Here is a 20,367-nt window from a genome sequence, read left to right on the forward strand (position 1 = left end):
ACATTGTCCTGAAAGCAACGTAGCTATTTTCTTCGGTGGACCGTCATGGATTCTGCATGGCATGAGAAGAATCGTTGACTTCGATAGAAAGAAAAGAAAAGAAAGATGGTAGAGAGGAGTGAGAAGAAAGAAGGTAAAATGGTAACATATGAATGGACCAAGGTCAAGAGACCTTTAGTGAATTTCTTAAAGGATTTTGTTCTGTCTCTCTTACTTTGTTCGAATTATTTAAAAATATAAATATATATATGTATATGAAATAAAATTAATACGTTAAGAAGAAATAACTAAAGCACGATCACCTTTCAACGAGACACCATAGTCATTATAAATAGTGCATTCGGAAATGAGAGGAGTCAATGCATATTCCATACGTTAACATTTGCTTTTATTCGTTCTGCTTCTCACAAACAGGGTCGGCTGGTTGGGCACTCGTATTAACGGGACCAAACATTCGTCTGGATAAACATTATGCGACTCATTAAAATGTATATGAATCCTGCACGAATGGCATAATGCGCGGGTAGGCCCTACTCACAATACATGCTAATAATATATATATATGGATATATATATATATATGTTATTAGCATGTTTCTCTTTCTCTCTCTATATATGTATATATATATATATATATATATATATATATATATATATGGAGTAGTCATTTCGATGATGAAAATTATACTTTATTATCGTTACCATCCGACGCGTTCAGACGAACTTAACTATTATACTTCATTTCGAAAATGGTCTTTAACATTTTAAAGAATGAAAATAACATAATGTTAATGTTTCAGCTCGGCAATTTAACGTTTATTTCATTCTTAATTCCTATGCATGTTCATGCTGTGACGTAGTATCGTTTTGCTATATCGAACGAAGAAAAAGACGAGACATGAAATCGTATAAGAAATGGCGCCGAGTATGAAGGTATGCAAGAAGATAAAAAGCCGATGGATGGATCTCATATTGACACTTCATGGCGTAGCAACTCCATATTGTAACGAGTAACCTAAGAACCCTTATCACGATTCTTATGAATGCAATCGCTATACTTCTACAACTGACAGCTGACAGGCAGAAGTAGAGCCGATCTTTCTTGCAACTGGATGATCAAACATGTACGTTGCATATATGCTCGTACCAAGAGAATAAAACATTCAGAGAGCATATATTTTTTCGATAGAAGAGATATCATATATATATATATATATATATACATATATATATATATATATGATATCTTACTTCTAAATTGATAAGAATCAGCTCATGTTAAGAATTAAATATTTCGTTGACGATGGACGAAGTTAACTCGACAGACTACCAAGAATTTACCGGATAGTCGCTCGTATAACGTTATGTAGATCTATTAAATTTACATATTATGTTAATGTAGTAGTACATTAGATGTGTGGATTTCCATAAATGTAAATCTATTACGTTTATGGTGAATATTCTGTATATTATATACACAGTTTTACAGGAACGATATTGTCCATGTTACACGTAGTAAAATAAAAACAAAGAAATGAAATAAAGCTTCTAGCTCTCGGAGCATCTCGAATCTCCGAAATACAGGGCGAGCCGGTTTCACTTGACGAAGAGAACGATCGCTGTTTCTGGTCCTTATGTTTTTAAAGAGGAAAAGTGAAGTATCACTTGTGAGATCCAAGCTCGTAAAAAAAGGAAAAGAAAAAAAAAGGTCTATTCTAGAAAGACAGAAAATTACCATAAAACTAACTCGAATACATGGACCTTTTCAAAACAAAAAAAAAAAAAAAGAAAGAAAAAACAAAAAAAAGATAGAAAGAGAAAGAAAAAAGTTTCCCTTATATTTTTGTCTACATGTTATTTATCTTATCGAAATTTAATCGATAGACACCCAACATCGATAGGATCAGTTCCAAGAGACGGAGAAACGAATGACGATTTGTCACAAAGTTTCCTTTTCTGGGACGACAAAAGTAAGCTAGACCTGCTCGCATTTAGAAAAAGACACGTTCGGTCATCGTTAAGTTGAGCTAGCGCATTTCTATCGTCCAGACGTCTCCGATTTCAAAGACTCGCCACCGCAACAGAAATTCTCCCGCATCTCTTTCATTATGTTTGGAGTAGGACCTTGGTATAATCGTCGTGTGTAAACATAAGGGATAACCGACCGGTTCATTCATAAACTTGCCGACACGATGTTTCTTCATCGAAAAGCTAATTAGTCGTGGGAATGGGACATGGTGTATGCTTTTGATGCTTTTTCGAGCTTAATTTGTAAAATGTAAATATGGTAATATCTAGCTCTATATATTTTTAATTAAAGCGATATAGAGTGGTAGAAAGAGAGAGAGAGAGAGAGAGAGAGAGAGAAAGAGAGAGAAATTCGATGAAACGATTTCCACGAAGAAAAATGAGATAACATTACGACGATGAATTACGTGTAAGTACATTATCGTTTGAACTTTTATTTTTCAAAAGGACATACTTAAAAGACGATAATCGATAAACGATGTTTCGCTCGAAGCGACCTAACTTTGTTCTATTCGTTTTCTTCTTCTTCTTCTTCTTCTTCTTCTTCTTCTTCTTGTTCTTCGTCTTCTTCCTCTTTTTCTTCTTTTTTTTTTCTTTATCTTTTTCTTTTTCATTCCATGTCTGATTTCGCCTCGAAAAGTCTCGAGATGTATGGCGTTGGATGAAGCTTTCGCTCGTGAACAAGTGTTGCCTAACGACGATTCAAAAGTTGAAAAGAAATGGATCCTCGCGTTCAAGGAGGAGGAGAGGACAGAAGACAAAACAAAAAAAAAAAAAAGAAAGAAAGAGAATACTCATACTAATCCGTCAGGAGAAAAATCGATAGCATCGTCATTTCATGTTCTCTGTTTTCTCCGCCATCGGTCTAGAATTTCTGCCAGACCAGACCAACCCCTGAGTCAACAGAAATCGTCGGGGTTTGACGAGCGCATACGAGGGAGTTAAATCCAAGCCGTCGTTTCCATTTTCCGTTCTGACGTATTTCATGTACATAAATATTCTCACCAATATCATCTCGATGTTTTGCTTCATATAAATGATTACATGTGAATATAAACATAACATGTAAATCCAAAAAATACGAAAAAAATTTATCGAACGAATATGTTTATCATCTTTTCCTTTTTCATTTTCTTTTTATTAATTGGATAAAATCGATATTTTATAGAATGAAAATCCCACGTAAAAAAGTTTCAATCTTTCTTGTTACTTGTTTAAATCAATTAAAGTATATTACACATGACCCAAATATCTTTCCTACGATGAGTCGATGCATCTATTAAAGTTAAGCTCGTACTAACAGCAAACTTTGATGTTACATGAAGAAGAAGTTCCTTCTCGAGCATCCCACGACTTTAACCACATGACAGCCATCGGTCGTAGGTCAAATACCGAAATATTCGTTAGACAGAGACCGTTGTAAGAATGAAACGTTAGAAGAATCTTTTGTTTTATTCTCGTAAAAGAGTACGTGGGCTAGAACATTGTCATTGATATTCTATCTGAGTTTCTATTAATCTTTAAAAGCTATCGTAAGAACTAATAAGAAAAACTAACACAATTAAAGGGTTAATTTCGATCAAAAGTTAAATAGAGATAAGGTCTATATATGTATATATATATACATATATACATACACACACACATTCGTGTAATCGAAATCATCTCTAACTGATATTAAATTTTCCTCAAACTCGATTTGACTTCCCTTCAAATATTTTACCTTATCGAAGAATCCGCGCATCCCTAAAATGGAGGGTTCAAACCCCTGTAAATTTAAAGCATGTTGAAAGTGAAAGTAAAAATCCAAGGAACTCATGTGTAAACGGTTCGTTTATTTAGTTACTTGTCCTATCGAATCGTAACATCTGCCATATTCATAGGGTCATCTTACTTGGGTAATCATAGGGTATTTTAGATGGTTTCTGAGGGGTTGGTAGATTTACAAGAAAAACGAAAAATCGAATAAGAAAATCTCCAAGAGTTTATAAATCTTCGATTTTTGTATCATTAAATGTTCTTTTAAACTTTCAAATTTACAAATAATTCTTTTGTTAACGATTTTGATTTATCGTGTTACTTTTTGCTTCCATTTATCATAACAGATTTTGTTTATCGATTGACGCACGAAAAAAAAAAAGAAGAAAAAAAATAAACGCTACGTCATACACAAATATGCAAAACAAAAGATCTGAGACTTGAGACTTTCTATAAACAAGAAGTCCCTCCTTATCCCCTTCGACCCGTAAAAAAGATCGTTTACGCAGAACATTTTGCGCAAGCATGATTTATACTAAAGATAAATGTTCGTAATTAAGGCTTGTTACAGTGAACATATTATTGTTTACACAGCCCTATTCAAATGTCAGACGTTTAAAAATATTTAAAAAGCTATTATCGTTCGTATTAAATCATAGAGAAACGTAGAAAATAATATTTCGTTATCAACGATAATATACTGATTAAAACCGATGGCATACGTATTTCTATTTATCACTGTTCTTTCGAGAATCGATTGTTTACGTAATAATAATAATAATAATAATAATAATAATAATAATAATAATAATAATAATAATAATAACAATAATAATAATCACTAATCGATCGGTAATATCTATCTATGAGATAAATAAAAACTTTGCCTGATCGTATCAATATTATGTTAAAAAAATAAATATCATTTCTACTATATCTTTTTTTTTTTGTGAACATATACGAGTAGATTTACTTTAAAGTAGTGTTCAGTGGCTCCTCGTCGATCTGGAAAGTCCGCCTCTAACTGCACTTTGCGAGACGAGGACTTCAAACGACGTGTTTCGCGCACAGAGTGTTTCCACCGAGTTCTCTCTCTCTCTCATTCTCTTTGCCTCTTTTTCTCTCTTACCATCATCTCTTCTTCCGTCATTCTTTCTCCTCCGTCCGCTTCCCTTTCTGGTTGTGCTTTGAAAACATCGAGGATCGTCGAGAAAACCAGTTTACCGCGTACCTATATGGAGTAGGGTCATAGAGCTCGACGATGACGTTTCTTTTCGTCGTATCCGAGTTTTCCATGAGCGTGTACAAGCGTGTGTGTGTGTATATATATATATATACATACACACGCTTAAAGAGAAAAAAAATCCAAAAGAGAAAGAATTCAATAAGTTCTACGAACGTAATGATACAATTAATTCTTCGTGAATTGAACGTATGTATAATATCTACGTAAATATATATATATAATGATTCTCCTTTTTGAGCAATTTTTATCGTAATAAAATTCACGCCTATCAAAAACAAACGGCAGAGCTCTCCTCGTTTATATTATATATATATGTGTGTTATATATATATATATATGTGTGTGTGTATAATATGTGTATATATATACATAAGAGCTTCGAGATTATGCTTCGTATCGCGCTATAAAATGCTCCAAGTATCGATCTGGGTGTGGATAAACCTGTATCATCGAATTATCTAATCTTATCGTACTTTTATGTATCCCACGACCGATTAAGTTCAAAAGAGTCGAAGGAGCGTACTCTTGTTAGTGAGTCTCGTTCTCCATAGATACATATATCACAGTGTTCTCTTTCATTTAAAATTTTTTGAAATTTCCTACCCCTCTTTGTCCCAAGTATGTCCGAATTTATTCGAGATAAATAATCTTTATTTGAATTCTTATTTCGTATGAAGTCGACTGTCTTCTTAAAATATACAGCTATTTCTTCGTTCCATTCTCTTTTGTTCTTTCCATACAAAACCAGAGAAGGACATCTTTCTCTCTCTCTCTCTCTCTCTCTCTCTCTCTCTCTCTCTTTCTCTTGTATAATTTCGGCGAAGTAGTTTTGTAAAGTAGTCCAAAAAAGGGAAAGAAGAATTACGGATTTTGGCTGCTTGCCTGACCCGCTTGGATGACTCGCCCAATGGCCAAGAAATTTAAAAGGATGAGAAATTGAAATGTCTCTCCTTCCGTTCCTCGTAAGAGATGCACGACTGGACACAAGGTTTATTTTGTTCAAAATAAATGGAATACATTTACTGTCACTGTATATACAACATCGTCGTTAACACGTTACTAACGTTATAATCCCATTTACGTTAATGTAATGTATAATAAAATGTAATATAATATATAATAAAATAAAATAAATAGAGAAAATAATTTTCTCTAATAATATCCGAGAAATCATATTAAAAAGTACCTGTAACATGTCAATAAAATATAAGTAAAATGATATATATCATTAATGAGAACATAAAGGACATGCTATGTTTCTCACGCTTTCGTAATCGATATTCCATCAACTTGTATACGTTAAAATATTTGATTTAGAAATATTCATTCAGATTTTGAAGCCTCCTACGAATGCATCGAACGAACGGAACAGAGAAATGCAAGATAAATTGAATTCCAAGAAGATAAAAAACTCCTATCAACTCTTATGCAACGACCGCCGGGGTCAATCAACTTTAGGAAATTTAAACCATAACGTAACGTCCACCGAACGAGCGCACTGGAGCATCGTCCGAACTACATTTTCACTGGAGAAATTATATATATATATATATATATATATATATATATATATATATATATATGAGATCCGAATTTATATGAAAATCCGTTAGACCACCACCAACGTAGACCACATTATACCTTTGAAAGAACGCTCTCTATCTATCTTTTTTAGAATAATAGAAGAGAGTAAATCACAAGGAAGTCAAGATCATAAGTCATCCTTGTTGGTACCACAGGAAGTCTCTCTCTCTCTTTCTCTCTCTCTCTCTCTCTCTCTCTCTCTTTTTTTTCTTTTTGTTTCTCGGTCAACGATCCGGACTTAAAAAAAAAGGATCTTATTTTTTTTAAATTTATCTTCTCCAACGGACACTTGATTTTACATTAATTTATTTACTGTGTGTGTGTATGCGCGCGCATGTGTGCGTGTACATATATATATATATATAGGTATATATTTTTTTTATTTAAAATATTAATTGCATTATGTCGAAGTATTAATTAAAAGTATGAGAAAAAAAAAGGAACGAAAGGTTTTTACAGAATGTACAGGATATTTTTCATTCATTCATTATCACGAAAAGCAGCAATGTGCGCATGCTTTTTACTGAAAACAAAAGGAAAAAAGAAAGAGAGAGATAGAGAGAGAGAAAGAGAGAGTGAAAAAGAAAAGGGAGTTATACAAGAGATGAACGCAATAGTGCAATAGATGAACGTGCGCGTCATCGAATCCGCGTGCTCTGAAATCCGAGAGTAGGCGCATATGGCGCTTAACCGAACCTTCCTTTCTTGCACTAACACAGCACAGTATGGGCATATCGTGTTTTTGCCTCAAATGAAAGCCGTATTTCATTTGATCCAAATTTGATTGTGACAAATCCAGAGTGGATTGACACGAAATACGAGTTTGAAAAGACCGCCTGTCGCTTTTAACCAATCGCTATCGTCAAGTCACTTTATTAATTGGATTTTTATTCACCCACTAAAATATTCTCACTCATTCATGACGATGTAATGAGGTATTAAAACAATGCAATCCAATCGATGAGATATCAATATTCATACTTATATCTTTACAGATTAATATTTGTAGATTTATATTCATGGTTAAAAAAAAAAATATATATATATATATATACATCAAATCTAATTTCAACAGCAATTGCATTCAATCAGACTAATCTAAACGATTGTTGGCAAAGAGTTAAAGTTAAGGTTTCAGTTAGTACGAAAGCACGTTTGTAATATAATAAGCTTATATGGGATGAAATTCAAAGAGAGCACGCCGGAAACACATAGAGTCGGATATCTCAGGATCTAGTTTATAAACGTTTCAAGTACGCGACTACGGTTTGCTCTCTTGGAGTTGATCGCGTGACAGTTTTTCTTAATGTTCGTTTTAAGTCGAACGTATTACTAGAATCTTTGATGATCGAGAAGAAACACATCGATGAGAACCGTTAACGGATTATACCGAGAATTAAAGGATACAATGAGAAACAGTAACAGTATAAACGACACCAAAAACGAAAAGCAACGTAATAAGAAATCAAGTTATGTTTGAGAAGACATTAGAGATGATTTGATACACCGAATTCAGGTCGGTGAAGTTTCTATGATAATCGTAAAACTTGCCTACCGTAAACGTTCTATTTATATGCATCACTAATTCGCATCGAACAAATCATTGATGGTGGTGGGTAGTGGTGGTGGCTTGAGGAGAAAATTCCAGCCCTGGAGAGAAAACGAAACGGTGCTCGCGGAGATACGATAATGGCCGGCCGTGAAGGTAGAAGCGCAAAGTGAAGAGAATGAAAAAGTAGAACCGCCTACGGCAGGTAAACCGTGCACCTGCTCCATATACCCACGGTACCTCAAACCGATCCTTTGAAAATAATTTCACGAGGCTTTACGGGAGACGAGAGATAAACCGAAAAAGAAGAAAAAAAAAAAAAAAAGAAATAGAATGAAAAAAAAAATAAAAAGAAAAATCTGATACGAACGCGAGAACAAATGTAATTGTTAAATTGAATTAATGATAGCCCCAATAAGAATTAAATTTTGTTTTCGATTTTAATCCTCCTTTTAATTCCTTTTCAAAATATTAACGATTACGTAGAAAATCTTTTCAATTATCGTAAATATAAAAAGAGAAAAAAAGAAATTATCTACTCTCTCAGATAATATTAATTTTTACATTGATATAATGCTCGAAACTATCCTCGAAAGCGTCTTTTTGAACGTTCATTGAAATCGTTCATCGAATATGATTTAATTATACCATGTATATTCCCTTGACAGCCGTAGGTAATTTTATTATTACACGGACGTAGTTTAGCTTATCAAATTTTTCTACCCAACGCGCAATTTATTCGTAGTACAATGCTCGAAACGACGGAAAAAAAAAAAAAAGAAGCTTTATTTAGCTAGTATATCTATATTGCGAAAGTATAGTCAAGCATAGTACGTATGTACGTAGATATTTACGTGTCTGCAAATAGCTTCGCGTTCGATCGATCGTAAAATAAGTTTAAAAGTTTACGCTAATATTTATCTATTACCATGATATTTAAAGATAAATTAAAATGCAAAAGAACGCATCGCGAAAAAAGAAATACACAAACTTACGAATAATATTTTTTATTCTTAACGTTTGAGATCTTTTTTTTTTCTTTTTGACATTGGCACTGAAGAACCCTGCCTCATCTTTCGGAGGGTCCAAGACATCTTAGAATCATAGCGTGTCAGGATACGATGCTGTAGGTAAGATCGCGTGTAAAAGGAATCCGAAAGACCGTGGGAACGTCATCGGATTTTACGAACATATTATAAACTTTCACGTCCGTTCAATCTTGTGTTTCTGCGATATGATTAAATTAATATACACGAAAACTGAATGTCGTTTATACGTTTGAACATGATACTGTCAGATCAATCCAAAAACGAAAGTCTCTGCGGAAAGTATCGATGGTCCAAAAAAAAAAATAAAAATTTAAGAAAAAGGAAAAAAAAAGAAACCAAAAAAAAAGGAAGGAAAGAAAAACAGACAAGAAAAAAGAAAAAGAGGATATAAAATGTAAGAGGATAAGAACTTCAGAAGCAAGATCACATTCGCCGAATTGCGATTTCACAAAAGAACTTTCGTGAGACGTTCAAATATTCTCTTATCGTCGTACCTTTGATCGCAATGTATCAATAGTACTTTGACCTCCTGAGATACCATTCCCAGTTTTATCGAGAAAATTCGAAGAAACTCGTTCTGCATCCCCGTTTCTGGCCTTGGTCCATCTCCATCCATCGTATCATATTTTCTAGTAGAAAATTCCAATAGCGTTCTCGGCAAACTCTCGACCGACTTCTTTTTCCTTTTTTTTTTTTTTTACTATTGTTCCGACTTCGTGAAGACGTCTTGAAAGTAGAAGAATTTGTTCCTCAATGTAGAAGTTTTAAAAAGATGCATGAGTCGAACATAAGAAAGAAATAAAAGAAAAGAGATAAGTCTCTTTCTTTGTCTGTCTCTTTCTTTATCTATCTATCTGTCTTTCTCTCTCTTTCTCTTTCTTTCTTTCTTTCCCTCTAACTTGCTCTTTCGTCCAAAAAAAAAAAAAAGGGAAAAAAAAAGAACTCGAGGGTGAGTGAGAAAATCGTCTATGATACTTTCACGTCCGGAAGTTCTGTCCAAATATTTTATGGGGTTGGGGACGGTGAGATGACACAATGGGCGGGTCACTGGACGACACTTTAAGGAACTTGTATCACGAGATGTGTCCACAAAAGGAGCGACCCTTTTTTAAGAGGCTAAAAAAGAAGCGATGAAATTATAAGGCTCAAAGAGATTATATTCGTAAAATTATGCGCTTCCTCGAATTTTCTTTATAATCTTTTTCCATGATCGATAGATCCGAATCGTCGAGTCCGACGAATTATTTAATAAGTACGAACGTCGAAGAATATTATCGTCGATGATAATTTATGAGCACTTACATTAATTATTCGTGCCATTCGTAGTCATTCAATTACGGGCAAGTTTTTCAACGACAGTGTCATACGATCTGTTAGGGAATACGATGTTACCGACCGACCAACCGATCAAAGTATAAAGTTACCTGATCGATCAATCGTCCCTAAGAGCAACTTTATTCTTATTGCATTCCAAGCTTAAACACTACAGTAAGTTGAGAGAGTAACGAAATGGCATTATCGGCTTGTAAATGACGACAAATGATGGTTTTTATAATGCAATAAAATAATTTTACGCGCAGCTATAGCGAGTAGCAATAAAAACTACCACTACTTCTTCTTCTTCTTTTTCTTCTTCTTCTTCTTCTTTCGTCGATTAATCGCGTTGTGGTTTGAGAATTTGTCGATAGTAATAGAGTGAAAACGTCTCCTCGATGAGAAAAAAATTTTAATAAAAAAGATTATCGTATTACGAATCAATTAAACCGACATTAAAATCTAATGCCAACGTAAAAAATTAATATCAAAAGCTTTGAAAGCAGTGCCAAAAAAAACAGAAAAAAAGAAAAGAAAAAGATTAAAATCAGTGCGTAAAATGAGCATATATATGTATATATATATATATATATATATATATATATATATATATATATATGAAACGATTAAATGAACGGCAATTTGGCAATCAATTTCGTAGCTCGCTTTCGGCGGTACGTTCGACCTGCGAGCCGGTCTCTGCGGGAATCCACAGATCCTTTTGATTTTATTTTAACTCCAAGGGGGCACCCGCAGATTCGCGCTAATAATTTCGAAGTATCTCGAGTTTCGTGCCCGTATAAGCGGCTTGAATTAACGTGAAACTAATTTTAACGAATTGCTTAAATATCCGCCGACATTCTTTCTAAGAAATCGATCTCATAGATAATTTCGTATTACGCGTCAGTATTTGTTTAAAAAAAAAAAATATCCATATACATACGTCTGGTGTATATTATACATATAACGTCAAATTAAAAGAAAATAAGGTATCATAGAGAAACGTATATAAAAGGAAAAGCATATCTCCCTTTCAGAAGTTTACGCAAGACTCCACGGTTTTTTTTAATACGAACATTAATTTTCTCTCTCTCTCTCCCTCTCTCTCTCCCTCTCTCTCTCTCTCTCTCTCCCTCTCTCTCTCTCTCTCTCTCTCTCTCCCTCCCTCTTCCTGTTATTCAACGAACGAAGAAAAGCGTATTTTTGCAGCGAGCAAGGGCAAAATTGTGACGGGAAGGTGAGTCCTGGGTGGAGAAGAGGGGTTCGCTTGAAAGACGTCTACGATGGTAACACATAGGGGTTGCTACCTCGAGACCGATCGATTCCTGGCTCCTCCACTCGCCTCCAAGCTGGGAGGTCCTTTATACTACGGTCAATGTCACGTTAGATTAGAAATCCTCCCACATTTTTTATCTTTTTTCTTTTTCTAACCAGCAACTATAGTCAACATTACGAACAGCGATCGTTTTGTTTAGCGAACCTGTTTCACGTTTCACATTTCACATTGGAGAACAATTCTCTTCACTGTTTCCCTTACCACAGCGAACCTAGCGAAGCGTATTTTTATCTATGAAATGTACCGTAAATTCGTCGGACGAATTACAAAAGAATTTTTGTATTGCTACGCCTTCGTTTGTTAATCCCTGTCTCTATTTACATGATAGCTTTTCGTATAAAGAAGACGTTTATATGTCACGAACCATTGAGTTACAGACCATCGAGATATTTTCCTTTGTTCAAAGACGCTAATAATTATATCATTCAGTTCTACAATGAACGAATCCAATATTTATGTCTTTCCTTTTGTTCGAAATAATAACGCTAATATTGCGAATATAATAACACCATATAAACAAAATCAAACGAAATTATCTCTGCCGTCGAGATAACTGCACTTTCCTTAACCTTCGTGAATAAAAACATCTACAAAAATAGCGTAAATATAGTAGTGGGAGAGGAGTACGAAAAGAAATGAGAAAAGCACGAAACTAATGAGATTTTGCGGTGGGCAATGGCGTAATTGGGGGGCGGGTATGCCCGATATCTCTACTGGTACCTTCCATGCTTAAAAGCTCGTCGTCTTTTTCTCCTTCGACGATCCACGTGCTTTTAATACGTTTTAATTTTACCGTTAGTTGGACTCGCGGTTACCTGCTCTTCTTGGAGAAAGGTAAATGGTCAAGGAGAGAAGGAGAGAGGGCTTTCCAACCTTCCTACCTCCCTCTTTTTCATCCATCGAACAGGAGTATGGCACACGTTAGTTAACTATATAGTATGTATTCCCTCTTCACGCACGATCTCTCGATGGCAAAGTTCGCGTCTCTGACTTACCAACGTCCCGTTCGATAAGCTGTTTTATTGTACTTTCTTACTCGTTTACCTTACGTGTCTACGTAACCACGGTAGAACATTGAATGTACAGTGAACGACAATGTCTATCTATAATATAGCGGCATAGCTTGAAAGGTGAAATTAAGAAATAAAATATAAAATTGATAAGGTGTACACGAACGATTCATGATTATCTCATTACTTTTCTTTTTTTCTTGATTGAATAATAGCTCAATTGACAAAAGAAAATAATAATAATAATAATAATAATAATAATAATAATTAATAGAATGAGCTGAGATAAATTTTGATGTTTTTGTTTTTCTCTACTAATTGTAATAATAGAGTTACGTCACATTATATATTATGACACATACTATATATATCTACACGAAAATTTAAGGAAAGGAGAAATCTCGGCAACAAAAGTCGGTCGTGCTCGCATTTCGTAGTCTACCGACTAATTAAGAATCACAAGAAAGCACTCGCGGTTTCGTGGGCATCGACGAGACGACGAGAGCTAGCCTCTCTGTGGTTTAGCATAGATCTCAACGTCGAGGCTCTATTTACGGTCCACGGCCCTTTTCTTTCTCCTAAGTCCCTACGGTGTCGGAGATTAATGCGGTTACGTAGTCGAGAGTTACGCGCGCTAATTACGGCGAATTAATTAGGGGTCAGAGATGGATCTTGAGATCGGTCAGAGAAAGAACACGTGAGATTTCTTCGCCTTGCTTGAGAAGAAATTGAAAAAAAAAAGAAGAAAAAGAAGAAGAAGAAGAAAAAGAAAAAAGAAAAAAATAAAAAGAATTGAAGAAGAAGAAAAAAAGTAGGAGAATATGTGTCACGCTTTTACACGTTGAGTAGAATCATAATATTCATTTATAGTTGAATGTCAGGCCAGATTATAAGATACCTATTTATCTGAGAAACGCCCATATGGACACGATATGTGAAAATTATCGGAATAATAATTTAATATCGTCGCAGATTACAGACCGTTAACATAATGGATCGCGCATGGCTGGCTAACACAATTAAAGACCGACCACGTCACCTGTTATTAATTAGAATAGAAATATATAGGGAGGGGAGGGAAACATTTTATCGGTTAACAAATACACGTACCAAATACAGTGCCTACGTGATATGTATGGCGATTTAACAGTTTACAACATATAATTAATAACGTAACGTTACGCTTACGATTTATCAATTTTACCATCGACAAAAATCTGGATATAATATATCGATTAAGAATGTTCATAACTTTTTTTCTAATCATCAAAATGTTTTCCATAACGATAAATACAGGGTAAATGTATAAAATTCTTTTGGTCTATCGATTTTTTATTTTCTATAGTTCGATTCTTGTACCCTTTAAAAAGGTAAAAGAGAAAGACGTGGATGAGGGAGAAAAGGCCTAAGGCGAACAAAGAAGCCGCTATTACCGAGAGAAAATTTCCTCTTTCAACCTCGTGATGACTGTTAATTATTCGATAGATTATTCATTAACATCTCGACGACTTAATTTCAGGGTGGGTTGGCTTTATTCGGTCTAGTATAATATGGGGTAACTGCTTCGTACCATCGATCAATTTAGTCCTCCATCGAACCTCTCAATTCTCCGTCAGCTAACTGTGATCATAGAACCTTTATCTTTAGATATTATCGTGTCCGATAGACATTCTAAATCATATCACATTAATTTTAAAAAACTCTTCTAATCGTCTAACAGGATATCGTTATAAAATGTTCTCGTTTAAGCTCGTTTCCACGTACAAGATCATTCCTCTCCTGCATATTCGATCATCGGAGCTACGTAATGACGATGAAAACCACGGCACGCCATATCGATACGTCCTCAATTCGACGAACGCAATTCCGATTACAATGAGCGCTCACGCTAATCAATTTTGTCAAGTGTAACGCACTTCTCCGCTCGCACTGCGCTCCGCATCGGCAATCGATTCGAGCCTATTATGGTTATACACTGTTAAATAGAAATTATACGCCGTTCGCATAGTCCATGGAACGTGACTACCATCGAATTCCACGGACGACGATTCAACGCGTTTTCCCACGATAGGAAGTGCATCTCAACGAAGCTTCTATGGTTATTAATGATGGTAATAATAATAATAATAATAATAATAATAATAAAAAAAATAAAAGAAAAGAAAAAAGAACCATCAAAGAAAAAATGAAAAATCAAAGATACGTGCCATTTCGTTATATTCGAAGATTATGCCTGCCTATTATATTATTCAATTTCATCGAAAGTGCTTTTAAAAACTCGATACTATTGAATTATAACGAATTTCAAAACTTTTAACACCGCTAGTTGAAAAAGAGGAATTCAATATAAGAAAAATTGTTTATCGGTAAATACTTACTTCGATTTGTTATCTAACATTTCTACGTATTACCGATACACGATAGTCGTTTAACGATGTACTTCGAACAGTCTATGTATCTACCATGCGAACTATGTTTCTAATTCGAACGAAGCACACGCGATAAGAGGTATTCTTCGAAGGAAGCCGAGAAAAGGAGGAACGACGACTAAAACGATGTAACAATGCACGATACCACTAAGAAAGTCACGAGCTCCGTGACGGGACTCGGGCGTCATCGTTAATGTTCAATGTGGTGATCGTTAACGGAAAATGCATGCTCAAAAGAGATTCAACGATTATTTCGAGTTACCATGAGAAAAAGAAAGAGAAAAAGAGAGAGAGAGAGAGAGAGAGAGAGAGAGAAAATGAATATACCTTTTAAACTAGTCAATCCTATTCGTTTCTTTTTCTTCCATTTTTTTTCTTTTTTTTTTTTTCATTTTAATCATCTCCGTTTCGTAACATTTACCTGCGTGCACCCTAGTGTCACATTAATTGCAAAAGTAGAAGCTCGTTTCTACGACTCCCGTTGTCTGTCGTATGACTTCTGCAAAAAGCATAATCCGCTAACGTAGTCTTGGTAGTATGCTATTTGCATAGTACACGCATGACGGAATCACGTATAAATGTATTTACAAGCTATGGGAGTACGGGAATGTCAGTAAGTAGCGACGGTCGACTCTACCGAGCATCATGATTCGCTTTCCCTCTCTCTTTCTCTTCTTCCAACGAAGGAACGTCGTTATCCTATCGCTTATGCAAATATCATCGAGCCTTAATCAGACGATAAAGTTGCTTCGCGCGAGCGATGACGAAATTTGCCGCGTACTCAAGTCTCACTGAGTTCCCACTGTCTTGGAGTTAGTTGCCTGGAATTTCGTATTTTGCAAAAGGAACAAAAAGAAAAAGAGAGAGAGAGAGAAAGAGAGAGAGAGAGAGAGAGAGAAAGGAAGAATGGATAATATTTATTGCATTTGTTGTGTCTTGTAAAAAGAAAAAGAAAATTTTATATTCAAATAAGAGGATATTAAATATATCTTAGGTATATTACCTTATAGTATTAATATAATAAAAAATATAATAAATAATCAATTAAAAATAGCAAAAATTGTGTATATATGTACGTGGGTTGATTGAAATTGAAATAAAAATTGCACGAAGATATAAAGAATGAAAGAGACAAATATGCTAATTAGTTTTTGTCGTTTTCCAACGATGTTTCTAATCTAACTGTTACACAATTAGCACGCTATTCTTTTACCATGTGTCTTTTTATCTATGACCGCGCAGAAGTAAGAACGAATAGAAATTTATTATAGAATATAACAGAATATAAGAAAGATACCATTTGGAAGTTAGGGCTTTCGAAAGAATCGATAAGGTCGACCCGCCTTAAGAATTCTCTTGTGGTGTACGTCACGCACCTTCTACGAACGATAAAACTCGAGCGACTTGTCACCACGAAGCCCGACGAAATCTACGAGCAAACAGAGAGCTCGAATGAAGACACTCTCTTTCCTCCCACCCTTTTTTTTCCTCTTTCTCGGCGAGTCCTCAGCGAGTCATCGAGAGTTCCACGAAACTTTCGATATATCGACGATACGATTGTTTCGACGTTACCTTACTTTCACCAGGAAAAATTATCGAAATAGAATAAAAGGGAATAAAAGAAGAGAAAATAAAAGAAAATAAAATAAAATAAAATAAAATAAAAATAAAATAAAATAATATAAAAAGAACTTGTGATCAAAAAGAAAGAGAGAGAGAAATATCGCGAAACAAGCAAAGACCTTTGCTTTAATATTCCACTACCGAGGTCTTTCTATTGTTGTACATTACCAGCACACAAGGCGGATATTCCACGCCATTGTCCGTTCAATGCCGCGCTTCTCCATTTATTATTCGTCTTTTCCAGCTTCTTCGCGCGAACAGCAATGCAAGAGTTTAGAGAAATATATAAGTATAGTAAGTCCATATACAGTATATACATTTTAGTTTTTACTTCTTTCTCTTTCGTCGCCAAACGAGTAGTATTCTTTTTTCCCGTCTTTTTTACTCTTTTACATTCAGTTTTTTTGAAAGTCTATTTAACAAAGACTCTCGCAATTCAAAATTCTTATGGACTGGGATATAACAAAGCTTATCGATGTTTGGCAAACATAAAATACATATAGCTTTAATTTTCTTACGGGTTCTGATAAATATCTGATATTAAAGTTTCAAATTATTCAAGTTAAAATTTATTCCTAGCAAAAAAAAAGAAAAAAAAGCCCACGCCTTTCTAACGCTTTGAGTACTCATTAGCATTATAAAAATATTCTTTGTTGCCTTTAAAAGTCACGGTTTCATTTATAAAAAGGAGAACATTTGTCCGACATCGCGGTATTACGTAATAAAATATACACAATAGCAATGTTACGTATCTCTGACACGTGATTACTATAAAACGCAAAGTTGCACTTTTTTTATGATATTTATGTTTCTTTATGTATTTTAAAATGGGAGAAAAAGAGGGAGAAAAATGGAGAGAGTGAGAGAGAGAGAGAGAGAGAGAGAAAGAGAGAGAGAGGAGGAGAACAAATTTTAGTCGACATAACGATTACAAAACGATCCTATGAATATAAAATTTTTATCGGAAAACTCAGTTACACATCCTTTAATTCTGCGCGAATGGTTCGTCCGATGAAATCTGGCTCGTATAGAAAAATTCATAAAGAATTGCAAGCGCACGATAATCGAATCGGAATGATCTCGATCCGATGTAGAAACAAAAAGTTTTTACAAGCGGATTTATGTTAACACGATCTAAAATGAACGTGCAAAAATTCGATTAATATTAAAAGGAGGACAATTCTTTTTTCTTTTTTCTTTTTTCTTTCTTCTTTTTTTCTCTTTTTTCTTTTTTCTTTTTTTTTTTTTTAATGTCTCGATCGAAGAAAATCGAAATGATCGAAATTGCACAGAACTTCGGTGTATAAAGGAAAGGTCGAAACCTTTGAAATATTTTCTACCTGAGGATCTCGATAAAAGGAAGGAGATTCTTTGGCGATGGCTCATCTAAATTCTAAAAGAGCTTTCGCACTACGGCTCGAGAATGATTCGATTGATCGATCTATCGATCAATCCAGAGATACGAAATAAAAAAAAAAAAAAATACGTAAATACCTATCGACCGACTTTAGAATGTTTAATATTGACTAAACGTGACGCGACGTAAAAAAAAAAAAAAAAAAAAAAAAAAAACTTTCTTTTCTCACACAGAAACGTTCTGTATTCTTGTAAAATCCCTAACTTCAGAGCGCAAATATTTGTCTTCTACGCGCCATCTTGACAGGAACGGCGGTAGGTACCATCTTCGATATCCTTTGGCGATATTTTTACGAGTACGATTTTACTCGTACGATTCTAATCTCACTCGTACGACAAAGTGTAAAACAATACAAAAAATGTTTCATAAAAATGTTATAATAATCGATACTGTTCGTATTGATGTTGTTCGAGGAAGGACAATTTTAACGACTTTATCCCCTCTACCGCTCCAACCACCAACTGTGCTCTCATTTTTTCTGAATAAAAGAGTATTAAAAAAATCTTCAAGAGTCAAGGTCAACTTGTAAAAGTTACAATAACGGTGAATACACGTAATCTCTTTTCTGATTTCCAATAAGTAAGTAAAATGGTATATTCAAATTTTTCAAGTAATTTTTTTTTCTTTTTTTTTTTTTTTTTTTTTGTTTTCCTTTTGTTTTCTTTTTTCACGGGCTGTGCTTATTAGGGGATCAATAATTGGTGCGGTGAACGTTCCAAAAGGAAGACTGCTCTTCACGCATTCGCCGCACACGCGATCAGAGAAAAAGAGAGGGAAAGAGAAGTATAAAGAGAGAAAGAGAGAAAGAAAGAAAGAGAGAGAGAGAAAGAACGAAAGATAAATGTAGTAGAAATACGAGCTTCGGAGATACATTCTACATCGTCGAACTTTCGAAAAATGTTCATTAATTTTTTTAGACATGATATAACGTCATAATGATATTTAATGTAAATTAAATACATAAATAGAGATGAGTACGAAATATAATATATACCATATATCGGTATAATTCGAAAAAAAAGCATAATATATAAATGATTATTATCGATGAAATGATTAAACGAGTCGTTACGTCTTGTTTCTCATTTTCGAGATAAATTCTTTTCGTCGAAATTATTTACTAAAATTAACATATATATATATATAATTACATATTGGCATATACCTGATTAAGAGTGGTGGGAATAATGTCAGGAGTCTGTGGTAACATTTTGCAACGTTGGTCCTTTTCTCGTAATCGAGCGCACCTTCGGTCAAAATAATGTGACGATCGCACGCGCGTTCGGTAGTAACATAATAAATTCGGTCCAAAGTAGATAGAACGAAATAAACACCTTTAAGAATAATAATATACACCAAGCGATTGATCAAAGCGATGTACACCAAAAAAAAAAAAAAAGAGAATGTATTCACAATACTACGCACATCCGAATTAACGTGTAGAGGTTATTCACGTAATACGCGAACGATTTACTTTATTTATCAGTACTGGGATAAATCGAGTTTCTCGTTGTAACATGAACGTACTTGTCGACGTTGAGAGGCGTCGTCGAAATTCACCGAGTACGATCGATTTTTCCACGTCGAAAAATCAAACCAACAGTATAAGGAACAATACGTCCTCCCACCTCGAAGTCGTGCGCGAGACTGACGGTTCCGGGCGGTGTAGCTACGCCCGAAGACGACCGAACACAGACGGAAATTACCGAACGCCTACTATCAACCCTCCTCGGTCCTACGCGGTATTTCTTAAATTTAATATCGACCGCGAATGAAATAATGGAACCACGAAAATACGTTTTCCGATGATCGACATATCCAAAATTCTGTTTTCATTTATTTCACAAAATTACATTATGCGTAATCTTGTGAAATAAAAGATGAGCCATCTTTAATTCATTATACAAACAAATTTCTTTTCTTTCACGTTCTATTTTCAAACCTATGACGATAAATTTTCTATGAATTTTCGATTGAATAGAAATCCAGTTGTATTTCTGAAGTCGTCTATATTTGGGTTATGAA

General features: G+C 34.6%; 1 protein-coding gene across 1 annotated transcript in view; it reads right to left on the minus strand.

Annotated features, from left to right (window-relative positions):
* p130CAS (Serine_rich_CAS and FAT-like_CAS_C domain-containing protein p130CAS) overlaps positions 1-19,996 on the minus strand; it is a 47,520-nt gene extending 27,524 nt beyond the window's left edge. Inside the window, exon 1 of the mRNA XM_035871720.2 lies at positions 19,508-19,996. Within this exon, the coding sequence (XP_035727613.1) occupies positions 19,508-19,552 (45 nt within the window). The 5' untranslated portion in view covers positions 19,553-19,996. The remainder of the gene's footprint in view (positions 1-19,507) is intronic.
* Positions 19,997-20,367: the final 371 nt, after the last annotated feature.

This window comes from Vespa mandarinia, chromosome 2 (assembly GCF_050613455.1).
Source record: "Vespa mandarinia isolate Hongniang chromosome 2, ASM5061345v1, whole genome shotgun sequence".
Classification (NCBI taxonomy): Eukaryota; Metazoa; Arthropoda; class Insecta; order Hymenoptera; family Vespidae; genus Vespa; species Vespa mandarinia.